Here is a 13,752-nt window from a genome sequence, read left to right on the forward strand (position 1 = left end):
TAGAGCAGAATGCTCTATTTCAAAGTTACATTTTTTCCCCTCCCCGGGATGGAAGCATGATGGGATTTTCCTCTGATTTTCACTGTGAAAATCTGATAAAACTCCTGAAGGTAAAACACACAAAAATGTACCCTCCGCCCCCACACAGGGACTGGGTCCCCCTGAGGTTTTTATCTCTCAGGCATGTCCAAACTGAGCCTCCAGCAATTTTTCAATTACCTTTCAGGTTTTCCTGCAGTTCAGGTTTTCTGCACAAGTTTCTGCTTGTGGGTTTCTGCTTCAGTATCTGTGTTTCTCTGTATCTCTGTCTCTCCAATTTTAGGGGAAGCGGTTTGCTTTGTAACCTTATTCCTCTGATGGATATAAGAAGAGTTGTTGATTTTTCCGTATGCTCAACTTTTTACTTGTTGTTCTAATGGACTGGCAACTTCTGATACTTTTATATGCCAGACTGGAACCTCTCAGACGTTTTTAATAGAGTTTTGTACCCACAGCTCATTTACGGTGTGCTTTGCAGCTAATTTCTGGTACCTGGGCATGGTTGAGAATTACTATTAGGCAATGAAGCAAACATGTAGCCAATGACTTGGGCCAGAGAAATACAAAAGTCCAGACTGTAATTTTAGTCCAGAACTCGCAGACTTAGTCGGGACTCTGCACATAACTTTCCTTAAAATTTTCCTTCTCCATACTACTTCTTCATTCTCCTAATAATATCTCCTTGGAACACTTTCCCAGTGAATCCCTCGCTCCTGAATCCTTGCCCTAGGCAACTAAGAAATTCTAAAAAAATAAAATGCTTTATCAGATTTTGGAATATCTCCATCTATTCTTAGTTTTTTATGACGCTTTTATACGTGAATGAATGTTAAATTATTGCAGATGCTTTTTCTGCATCTATTGAAATAATCATTAAAGTTTCTTTTTCTGTTAATGTAGTAAAAGTGATTATTTTATTGATGTGTGTGTGTATATATATATATATATTTCAGATTCTTTTCCATTGTAGGTTATTACAAGATATTGAAATAGTTTCCTGTTCTATATAGTAAATCCTTGTTGTTTATCCATTTTATATATAGTAGTGTGTATCTGTCAATCTCTTACTCCTAATTCATCCCCCCCTTTCCCCTTTGGTAACCATAAGTTTGCTTTCTATGTCTGTGAGTCTGTTTCTGTTTTGTTAATAAATTTATTTGTATTATTTTTTGGTTTTCACACATAAGTGATATCATATAATATTTGTCTTTCTTTGTCTTCACTTAGTATGATATTCTCTAGGTCCATCCATGTTGCTGCTGATGGCAATATTTCATTCTTTTTTATGGCTAATAGACCAGTGTATATATGTACCACATCTTCTTTATCCATTCATCTGTTGGTGGACACTTAGGTTGCTTCCATGTCTTGGCTATTATAAACAGTGCTGCTATGAACATTGGGGTGCATGTGTCTTTTTGAATTAGAGTTTTTGTCTTTTTCAGATAAATGCCCAGGACTGGGATTGCTGGATCATATGTTAGCTCTATTTTCAGATTTTTAAGGAACTTCCATACTATTTTCCATAGTGGCTGCAACAGTGTAGGAGATTTCCCTTTCCCCACATCCTCTCCAAGAGTAAAATTGATTTTAAATGTTAAACAAGATTTCCCTTCTGGAAGAAACACCAACTTGATGTTTTATATATATTCTTAAAATTATTGCTGGATTAAGTTAACTAAAATTTTATTTAATGTTTTTGTCCTTAGGCTGATGAGTTGATGTGCCCAGTAGTTTTTATCCAGGTCACGTTTGGGTGTCAAGGTTATGGTGTTTTCATAAAATGAGTTATGAGATGTACCCATTTTTTGTCCTTTTGAAAAGATTTTTTTTAATTGGAATTCCTTTTTAAATATTTTTTAAATATTTTTTAACATTCACCAGCCATCTAGCACTTGGATGTTCTCAAGAAAGATCTAATCATATTGATTCATTTATCTTAATATCGGTGAGATTATTAATATTTCCAAATTCTTATTATCAGTTTCAGTGAGTTACTTTAATCAAAGTTTTAAAATTTTATCTAAATTTCAAATTTATTGCCATAAATTTGTTTATAATATCCACTTATGAAGGTTGTAATGTCTACAAACTATGTGGTGAATCTTCTTTTTCATTCCCAATATTAGTTATTTGTGCTTCTTATCACTTTAAAAAATCAGTTTTATTAGGTAGTTTATTAAATTAATTAGTTTAAAATTTTTTGAGATCCCTTTTATTGTATTTGTCCCTATTTCTTTAATTTCTGTTCTGTATTTTCTTCTATGTCATTCTAATTTCTGTTCATTTTTCAATTTCTAGAGAAGGGTACTTAGCTTATTCTTTTCAGCTTTTTTTTCTTTTCTAATATATACATTTTTGAGACTATAAATTAATCACAAAGCATACTTGTGTTCTCACAAGTTTTGATATACTGCATACTGATTATTATTCAATTCAGAATATTTTCTAATTTCTACTGTAATTTTAGATCATATTTCATGATTTCTGGATCTCTAATAATGTTCTAATTATATTTTGTTGTTGAGCTGCATTTTAATTGCACAATGGTCAACAGGTATATTCAATGTGATTTTAGTCCTTTGAAAACATTTGTAAGTAGGTTTATAGTTCCTTATGTGATCAACTCCTGAAAATATTCTACTTGAACTTGAAACTAAAATGAGTTCTGAAGTTGTTTCTACATATGACAATTAGGTCCATTTGTGTTATGGATACAATATTCTTACTGATATTTTCCTTGCTTATTCCATATGTTTCTACTAGACAGAAGAGCAACAAGAAAATAGATGACTTCAACAACACTGTATACCAACAAGACCTAAAAGACATCTATAGAGCACTATACCCAACAATGCAGAGTACATATTCTTTTACAGTGCGCATGGAACATTCCCTAGGATAGATCACATGTTAGCCATAAAGCAAGTCTCAATAAATTTAAAAGTGCTGAAATAACACAAAGTATGTTTGCTGAGCACAAAGAAATGATACTAGAAATCAGTATCAGAACAGTATTTGGGAAGTTCACAAATATGTGGAAGTTAAAAAAAATACAGCTCCTGGGCTTCCCTGGTGGCGCAGTGCTTGAGAGTCCGCCTGCCGATGCAGGAGACGCGGGTTCGTGCCCCGTTTCGGGAGGATCCCACATGCCGCGGAGCGGCTGGGCCCGTGAGCCATGGCCGCTGGGCCTGCGCGTCCGGAGCCTGTGCTCCGCAAATGGGAGAGGCCACAACAGTGAGAGGCCCGCATAACGCAAGAAAAAAAAAAAAAATACAGCTCCTAAATAATCAATGGATCAAGGAAGAAATCACAAGTGAAATTCGAAAATAATTTGAGATCAATGAAAAATGAAAACATAACAAAAACCTATTTATTGTACCTAAAACAATGCCTAGGGAAAATGTCTAACCACAGATGCCTATGTTAAAAAAAGAAGAAAGGTTTCAAATGAATAACTTATCTTTCCACCTTAAGAAATTAGAAATAGAAGAGCACAATAAACCTAAATCAAGCAAAAAGGAGGAAATAATAAAGATTAAAGCAGAAATAAGCAAAACACAGAAAAAAGAAAAGAATTGAAAAATAATAGGGAAAATTAATGAAACCAAAATTTGACTCTTATAAGAGGTAACATTTCTAAAGAAAAAGAGAATATACCATTGTCTATGAGTACACAAGAGTACTGAAAATATATATTCTCACAAAAACTTGTAAACCAAAGTCACAGCAATATTATTCATAAAGTCAGGAAGTGGAAACAACACAAGTGTACAACAAATGATGAATGGATAAAAAGAATGTGGCATATCCCCACAAATAGATATTATTTAGGCATGAAAAGGAAATAAGTACTGATACATGCTGCAACATGAACAAAATTTAAAACATTAAGCTAGGCAAAGGAACCTAAACACAAAAGGTAACATATTGTATGACAGCATTTATAAAAAATGTCCAAAACAGGCAAATCCTTAAGGACATAAATTTGAGTATGGTTGCCAGGCACTGGGAGGAGGAGAAAACAGGAGTAACTGCTCATGGGTGTACGGATTTCCATTTTGAAGAGACAAAAATATTCTGAATTGGATAATGGTGATGTCACACACCTTTTGAATATACTACAAACTACTGAATTGCACACTTGAAAATGGTTACTTTTATGGTATGTGATTTATAACTCAATCTAAAAGGGCATCTATGATGATTTTCTAAGCTGCATTGTCCATTATAGCCCCAATATGGAAGCAACCTAAATGTCCATTAATGGTAAAAGGATAAATAATCTGTAATATAGTCACACCATAGAATAGTATATGATAACAATGAACACATTACTACTGCATTAAATAGTATGTATGAATCTCACTAAAATATCTTGAGTGAAAGTGACACAAGAAGATGCATGCTTTATGAATCTATCTGAAAACAGTTCAAGGTACCTAACATTAATCTGTAGAGTTTAAAGTCAAGATAGAGGTTACATTTGAGTAAGTGTGACAAAAAAGTGATCGGGAGGGAGCAAGAGTGGTGTAGGTAATGTTCTGTTTCTTGACTTGAGTGGTAGTTACATAAGTATAATTATTTTTGTATTATTCTTCACATTATATGCTCAAAACTTCTACATTTGTATATTTAATATAAATTTTAACTAAAAAAATGACTAACTAAATAAAAATCCATCAATATGTAGATTTTCCCTAATCGTTTTTGCCCATACTTTCTTAGTTCTATGCTGCTTCTATATGAGCACTTCCCGAACTGATCCCTAATAATAGATTTCACTTAGATGCAATGATTTGCTACTGAATGTTGCTTCTCTACCCAATACTTTATCTTTTTAAGGACTTACGACTTGCTTTACTTGTTCTCTTACTAAGGCAGGGCAGTTTCCATCACGTGCTCCTGCTAGAATAATATCAGATTGCCCACTAAGAAATATATCCAATCTATGCCTTAAAACATGAAAAGGCATAGGTAGGGAGGAGAATGAGTTGTTACTTAAAATAGTAATGATGATGATGATGATGATAATAATAATATTTAAAAATAACATTCTAAATGTTTGAAGATGAGCCTCCTTGACCTTTTGTAAATGCTTGCTTTTTATCTCCCTATAGCGCTATGCCATGTAGTCTAATTTCAAAAAGGTACTGCTGCCTCTGTAGTGTAACAGCCTTTGGAAAGCCTTCCTTAACACTTGTAAGAAAAAAATAAAAAAGAAAAGAAAACAATACCTCTATTTTGAAAAGATCTCTTACTTATTTTTATCTGGCAATAAATCCCCCCATCACTTTTTTTTCATAAAACAGTGGGAAGATTCTTTTACCCCTTACAATAGCATACAATCTGATAAAAAGTTAAAGTTTTCAGTGAGGCAGGGATTAGGTAAAGGAGTTGAAATAAGAACAGTTTATTTCCAGCACACTGACCAAGGGAAACTGTAGCATAAGAATTGGACTAAAGGATGCACAAGGACCATAAAAATGCAGGTCTCTTAGGCCATGGCTGGACTTTAAAAGTAATGGATGGCTGTGGGAGGTTCTGAAGCAGAATAACATAATAAAATTTGCATTTGCAATATATTTTGGTTAAAATAAAAATAAATATTAAAATAAAAATGAGCTTACTATACAATCTCAGTGCCAATCGCTCTTTAACAATTATAATCTATAAAATATAAATGTCACTTATTGGGCTTCCCTGGTGGTGCCGTGGTTGAGAGTCTGCCTGCCGATGCAGGGGACACGGGTTCATGCCCCGGTCCGGGAAGATCCCACATGCCGCGGTGCGGCTGGGCCCGTGAGCCATGGCCGCTGAGCCTGCGCGTCCGGAGCCTGTGCTCCGCAACGGGAGAGGCCACAACAGTGAGAGGCCCGCGTACGGCACAAAAAAAAAAAAAAAAAAAGTCACTTATTATAAGTACTATGTAGGAAGTATAAGTGAATAGAGTAGTGGATAATACTAGATTTTCATTTCTAACACCTCCCTTGGTAATTCAATAAAATAATGATGTGTCAAAATAATTCTAAGATTTGGCTTGCATTCAAATTGAGGCACTTTTTTGATTAACAAAGATTTGCTGGCATTACTGTTATAAAGGCTTACTTTAACTTCAAGGAACTAGAATTGGCAATATGTCAAAATTGTGGTGCATTGGTATGCCAGTGGCACACGTACAAAGATGAAATGGAATGTAAATCAAAATTGTGATTCACTACAGACTGTCAGATATGGTTTCCTGAGATAAGAAAATACCATTGGAAATACTGATTAAAAAAACTCACACACACAACAGAATGAATCATAACCAATATTCACTCTATGCAAAAAATAAAATTTAATAATAACATCCATCATTTCAGTAACATTGCCTTTGGAACTCAAATGTGCTGTTAGTATTTGGCAGAACTTCAAACTGGGGATATTTTTAATATCTAAGGTGATGTAAATATAGATGGGTTAACAAATTCTGATGTGATATTGTATAAACTGCCAATATCTTTCAGAAGTTAAGTGTCTTCTCTACTATGGCAAAGAATGCTACTAAGAGGATCATTTTTCTTCTCTTGCTTGATGGGTTCAACTGTGTCATTCAGAGGAACCTCAATATAGTTCAATGCATTCTGTGAACTCTAAGACAAGACATGACCATGAGACAAAAACAACAGTAGCTATAAATATTTCCTCTGAACAAACCTGCAAAATAATCAGACCCTAACAGACTCAAATATGAGCGTATTTGTAACTCGGAATTTAGTACATCTGTTTTTTGTTCCTTTGTTTATGTTGCATGGTTAAAATATGTGATGGTTATACCACATTTGTGTAATACAGAAAAAAATAAATTGAAAAGTTTGGATAAGTCCAATTTTATTAATTCTTACAATTTTAATGTACTAAAGGACCTAATATAAATCCTTTAGTAAAGAAAATGAGTACCCATTAATTTATGGTTACATTAGTTTTATATAATGGAGCCATTCTGTAGGCACCTAACTTTTTAGATGTTTTCTTATAATTCATCTGTTACAATGTCAGTAGGAACTATTTTTTTAAAATTCTTTATACAGAATATCACACTAGTTGGTGATATACATAGTAAATTCCTTCCATCTAGTGGTACGATTCTAAAATATTATCTAACACGCGTGAAAACATACTTGGTTTAGATTACTTTAAAATAGAACTCAAGGAACTAATACCTTATTAAATGTAGATTTATTTTGAAACATACTTGATCATTTGTAATCTGTTGATAATTATTTTTGGTGGAAGCCCATTGGGGTGACTAAATTGAATCTGCCCATTTCAGCAGAATTTTCAGGAGATGCCTAATTTATACCTAATAAAGCATGACATGTAAAATCACAAGTCTCATTACTAAACAAAAATGAATTCAATTTTATACAGAATATATTGCACAATTTATTCCCTATGATTGTACAACTTGAGGGAGAGGAAAATCACCAGTTTGACTCAAGTGTTGCAAACGATTTGTAGGGAGGAATTTTAAGAGCTATTTGTAAGCTAACATTAAAAGAAGAAAGAAAATATCCATTAAGTACTGAAATTAAAAATTAGATATAAATGATGAAAAATATCCAGGGTTTAGTGGATGCATACTCCTACACCCATTCCTACTCAAGTTCCTTCCAACCAGAAGCCCATTCTGCACAAAAAGTTGACTCCTTTCTCAATTCTAGTGGCAGATCTTGTTGAATATACATATCGGTAATGGACAGTGAGAACTGAGGGGGAAAGTTGTTAAAGGGTATTACCTTCTGAATGTTGCTGTGTCTCAGTGCGATGACAGGAATTCCTGTAACCATCTTGAAAACCTGATGATGAAGCTAAGATACAGAGGGTGAAGAGCCACGAGACTCCAGCAGAACTGATGCAGAAGTTCTGATATACCTTGCCTGAAGATACCTTAATTCTGAATATTTTGTTAAATACAGCTTCCTTTTCTAGGTAAGGTGGATTTTCTATTCCTTGAAGCCAAAGATATTCTGAGGATATTTAATTTGTTCTACTTTCTAAAATGTATATTTAAAACTTCTCTATCTACTGTTTTATTATTTACTTAAAATAATTACATTATGAGGCACATTTTCCAAATATAATACAAGTAAGCTAATTCTAAAACCTCAAAATAGTGGCTAAATTTTACTTTAAAAATTAAATTCAAAAGTATCTTTAATGTAGTGAATTATTTCTCATGAAAACTTGGTCTGTATTAGAGGTTCTTTTCAATCATGGTCCCATAATTATGAGTAACTTAAAAAAGAAATACTAGTTCATATGGGACTTGGTCTCTTAAAACATGAAATACGAGGATGTTCATTTAAAAACGCAAGTTGTTTTCAATTTACTCCTATGAGAAACCGACTGCTAGAAAATTAGAAAAACTTAAAAAGTAAATAAATAAAAATCATTTTTGGACATGAAAATTCTGGACACCATTGAAAGATTTCGACTTTATTTGATCGTTTCTCAGTGGATTTATACAAATATTAAGAACATGAAAATACCAATACTAAAACCACTTTAAAAAGCTTATTTTTACCAAGTATAAATTTCCACTTAAAAATTTAAAAATAAAAATTTAAAAGGCACGTTTCTATTCAATTGGCTGCACATGCAAGCAGGCAATGTGTGTGGGGAGAGAGAAGGCAGAGCAGAAGCAGTGACTCAAGACATCTCTATGTAAATTAGCTTTTACTGGAATGCTTATCAGAAAGTGAAGATTCTTTTTATTTATCAAGGCACTTGAACATAAAAAGAGTAAAGTTTCGTGAATGCCTGAACCTCTATTGCCAACTAGGATGACTTGATAGAATCACACACATACAAAATTTAGAATAAGTAAAATTTAAATAATCAAGAAAATCTACAGGATCATATCTTTTTGTAAACTGACAGTCATTTCTTAAGGTAAATATTAAAAATAAGTAATTTTTACTAAAATGGCATATTATTGTGTCATTATGAAGCTATAGCTACAATTTATCTAAACATCTGGTATTATGTCCTATTAAATCCCCGTGCATGTGTGAAGAGAATGAACTCAGTTCCCTGATATCATCTTGATAATCCATTTACAAGCATTGTGAAATATTGTTCAAATATTTGAACATTTTGATAGAGTGGATTATCCAGAAAGAGATGTCAAGGCTTGACACACCTACTACACTTCCCAGTCCTGTTTCCTGGCACCCTTTCTTAAAAGCTCTCTGATTTGGAGGTAAATACTTCTCAACACAGTAATTCAGAGAGCCAATGAGTTATAGTTGACATATGGATTTCAAATAGACTCTTACAGTAAATCAGTATTTACCAAGGCATGTTAATACAATTGAAAAGCAAGACACTTTAAAAATATTTAGTATAGGCTGTGTATAAGATACTGTATACACAAAAGTTTTGTTTAGAAAGTACTGAGAATATGAAACTCTGAAAATAATAGAAGACAATACAGATGAATTGTGTGTGTGTATGGGGGGGGTTGTATATTTGAGGTGTTCAAAGTGTTTTGAAACATACCATTAAAGCCACCAAAGTATAAGATTGAAAATTTTGAATTTAGAAATTTAACTTTGGAATGACCCTCAAAACTATAAACAAGATGGGAATATTAGGGGGAAAAAAAACCCAAACTAACAAATCCATATAAATAAAAACCACCCCAACAGGAAAATAGACTAAAGTCATGAAAATAGACTAAGATCATTTACAAAAATATGAAAATACAAATGTCCAGTAAATACAAGAAATGCTGTTTAACTTTTGAGGTAATAAAAAAGTAAAATAAATAACCATGAATTATTTTGTTTTAACATGTCATGTTGAATCAGATAACAACTTAAACAAAATCCTTTGTTCTTAGAGTATATGGAAATGAGCAATCCTCCATACTCAGAAATGTTAAGTGGCACAAATCTCTGAACAGCATTTGGGCAATTTAAATATTAAACATTAATTCCAATGAATCATATATTTTCTGAAGAAAATAATTATATACATCAGCATATAAGAGTTTGCAAAGGGTGTATCTCCAAGTTGTTTATGATAGAGGAAAAAAAAAAGGGAGGAAACAATCTAGCAACCTATATGTTTATCAAGAGGAAATCGTTATATTATGGTATGAACATTAAAGGAAAGATAAAAGTCATTAAAATTATAGTGCAAATAATTATTTGTGGTCATGGACGTTGACTATGGTGTACTATCAAATTAAGAAAGCCGTTTCAAACAAGGTTTAGAGCATGATTCCATTTTTGTTAAATCATGTGTATAAGTATAGAGAAAAATTTGGGAGGAGATGCAAGAAACTGTAACAGAAGATCTGTCTGCATAATAGGAATATGTGTTGCCGTAAGTTTTTCATTGTCCATAATTTTTCATTGTCTAAAGAGATTTTAAATTTAGAAAATGTGCAATGAATATACATATAGTTCATACAAAAATAAACAGAAACAGATTTTCTCATTCTTTCATAGCTAAAGTATTGCCACGGAAATATTTTAATATTTCTTTTGTACTGGTAATATATGAAACAGAAGACTTGAATATATGGTTACAGGAAACAATGAAGCAGAGTAAAAAAAAATAAAACAGCAACAACAAAACTATTTTCTAGACACCTTTGGTATGAGAGAATCAGAATTTTAAAAGTAATTACTTAAATGTAAATAAATAACTCTTGCATCTATTTCCAAAGTGGATTTCAAACAGCACACAGTAAAAGTCAGTATAATAAAACCCTTTTAAAAAAGTATAGAGGAGCTGAGTAATATAGAGGAAAAGCAGGAGAGAAGAAAAGATCTGGGAATGGGACTGAAATAAAAATCATGCTGGAAAGCAGGCTAAGTGATGTAACTTCAGTTTATCAGAAAATCAGTTAGTGAACTTCTGATCAATCAAGGCTAAAAGTGAGCCTTCAAGGGTTACATAGCTCTTAAAGTCTAATAAAAGGAGACGTGGAGTTCATAAACATAAACTCACTGTTCTGAACCCTGAGACAATATCACTACATGTTACAACATATAACAGAGATTAGAAAACACAGTTGTTAAACAGAATGTCTATGTTTTCTATATATGACTTTTATAATGTTGGTACCTGGTTCAAAACTTAAAGCATAATTTTATGCCGTATACGTATGAAGAGAATTAAGACTAGGCCAAGTTTTTGACCTGAAATGATACAGGCTTATAACTTAAGGAATGTGGAAGTTAAGGTTTTACTATTCAAGTCACAATTTTGATAACCAGCAAGCACCTGGATTATGTCAACCAATGGAAAGAACAGTAAAATTTCCTATAAAGTACGTTTGTAGGCAACATTAAAAAACTCCATCATTAATTTCAGCCATCAGAAAAACACCATTTCAGGATATAAATTGAAAGGAAATTCAACTATTTCCTAGTATTTTAAACATTAATTCAAAATGAAATTAGATATTGAGTTTGTAGTAGCAATCCTTAAACTTTGGTTTCTTTAAAAAAAAATTGATGAGAAATTAGAAAATTTCTATTTGTAAAAATAAATTACTTTGCAATCCTCGGGTATAAAAACTACTTTGGGCATATTTTCACGGAAGAAATTAAAGCTAGCAATATTGAAATAAGAAAAAGTATGCAATAAATGCAAATAATTACCACACTTCAGTTGGTTCAAAATGCAGTAAAAATGTATCTAATTATACTTATTGCTATGAGCACAACAAAATCAGAAAAATATACCATATTATAATTAGATGGTGTGCCTCTATAAAAAGAACCGAGGTTCTAAGATTCACTTATTTTTCCTCCAAAGAAAAATAAATAGCTTTGTATACAAAACCTTCGATCATAATGTTTACTAAACTAAGCAGCCATCAGCTGGGATTTGAAATTTACTGAGGACGATTCAGGCAGAGATCACTAACATCCCCCAAGCTGCTACAAACACTGGCGGGTGCATTAAGTTTTCCTCTCCTAAGGCCTCTGGGCCAGGGCGATGTTGAGCGGCTTGGAGCCCAAGATGTGGCCATTCATCTCAGTCATTGCTTTAGTGGCCTCCTCAGGAGAGGAGAAGCATATCAAGCCAAACCCTTTGCTTCGCCCTTCTTCCTGCATTACCTTAACTCTGCTAATTGATCCAAATGAAGAAAATTCCCTCCGTAGCTTTTCATCATCAATGGTCTCATCCAGGTTCTTAATATAGAGCTTTGCTCCCCGGCACCGCCGAAATCTTTCCTGTTTCAGCTGCTCAAACATTTGCTTTAACTCAGCCTGTCGCTCTGCTTTCTTTTGTGCCCGGCCTACAAAAAGCAGTTGTCCATTTATGTCCTTTCCATTCATTTCTTCAACAGCCTTTTTGGCAGCCCCGTGGCTATCAAAACTCACAAAGCCAAAGCCTTTGGATTTCCCACTGGAATCTGTCATCACCTTAACACTCAGGGTTTTTCCATATTTGCTGAAAACTTCCCTCAGTCTCTCATCATCCATGTCATCTCCGAAGTTTTTGATGTAAACATTGGTGAACTCACTGGCTTTGTTCTGGAGCTCGGCTTCCCGATCTTTGCGGCTCTTGAATCTGCCAACAAACAGCCTGCAGTCCTTAAGCAGTGCCCCATTCATCTCCTGGATGGCCCTGTCGGCGGCAATCTGGTTCTGAAAGTGCACGAACGCATAGCCCCTGGAGCCGTGATCATCACTCATCACCTTGGAGGACAGGATCTTCCCAAAAGACGAAAAGTGTTCATAAAGGGTTTTGTTATCAATGGATTTGTCCAGATTCTTGATGAACACGTTCCCAATTCCAGATTTCCTCAAGTAGGCGTCACGCTGAGACCACATGAGACGGATGGATTTGCCCTTTATCGGGTCAAAGTTCATGGTGTCCAGGGCCTTCTGGGCATCCGCCAGCTGCAGAAAGTTCACGTAGGCATAGCCCAGAGAGCGGCGGGTGACCAGGTCCCTGCAGATGCGGATGGACAGCACGGGCCCCACAGCGCTGAACTTCTTGAACAGCAGGTCCTCGGTGACATCCGCGTGGAGGTCACCCACGTACAGGGAGGCCTGGCGGTACTTGGCTGCTACATGCATCTCCTGGCTCCTCACCGCCACAAGGCGGTCCCTAAGGAGCTCCTGGAGTGACTTCTGCAGGAGGGTGGCCCGGGCTCATGCGTGGTGGCCTCAGAGTCAGAGCTCTGAGGCCAGGCGATGCGGTTCATTCACGTACAGCACCCCAGGCTCAGGCAGCAACCTCAGTCAAAAGCCCCAACCAGTCCGGCCAACCCTGGGAGGGGGCGACAGAACCTTGAAATTTCAAAGAAAGATTCCTAGGTCAAGCCGTCCTTTCCGGCCACTTGGTAAGGAATCTTCAAGTGGCGGGCTGGCCCTCCATCTCAGCGTTCTCCACAGCCATTCTCCGGTCGCTGGTTTCTGAATAAAAATAGGCCTCGCTCAGGCCGGTTTAAACTTACAGCCGCCGGGGGAAAGAATTCCACAAGTGGCGTCTGAGGCGGCGGCCCGGGACGCGGCGCGCTGGCAGCGGGCGCGGGGCCCCGGAGCCGCAAACCGCCCGGGACCGGGTCGTGCAGGCGCCGCCGGGCGGGTGCGGCCGGGGGCTCCGCGGGCTGCGCGTGCCCTGACCAACCCCGGCCGCTCTCCTCCCTGCAGACCCCGCGCTGCGCCCTGGGCAGGTCGGGGGTAGGGGGTGTGG

General features: G+C 35.5%; 1 protein-coding gene across 1 annotated transcript; it reads right to left on the reverse strand.

The window, feature by feature from the left end:
- Window positions 1–12,005: 12,005 nt before the first annotated feature.
- LOC103088014 (polyadenylate-binding protein 4-like) lies at window positions 12,006–13,174 on the reverse strand. The gene is given in 1 exon segment (XM_082931070.1): window positions 12,006–13,174. A coding segment is annotated over 1 exon segment (1,128 nt). The 5' UTR covers window positions 13,134–13,174.
- Between the last annotated feature and the right edge of the window lie 578 nt (window positions 13,175–13,752).

The sequence above is a fragment of the Lipotes vexillifer genome, unplaced genomic scaffold, assembly GCF_000442215.2.
Source record: "Lipotes vexillifer unplaced genomic scaffold, Lipotes_vexillifer_v1.1 scaffold50, whole genome shotgun sequence".
Classification (NCBI taxonomy): Eukaryota; Metazoa; Chordata; class Mammalia; order Artiodactyla; family Lipotidae; genus Lipotes; species Lipotes vexillifer.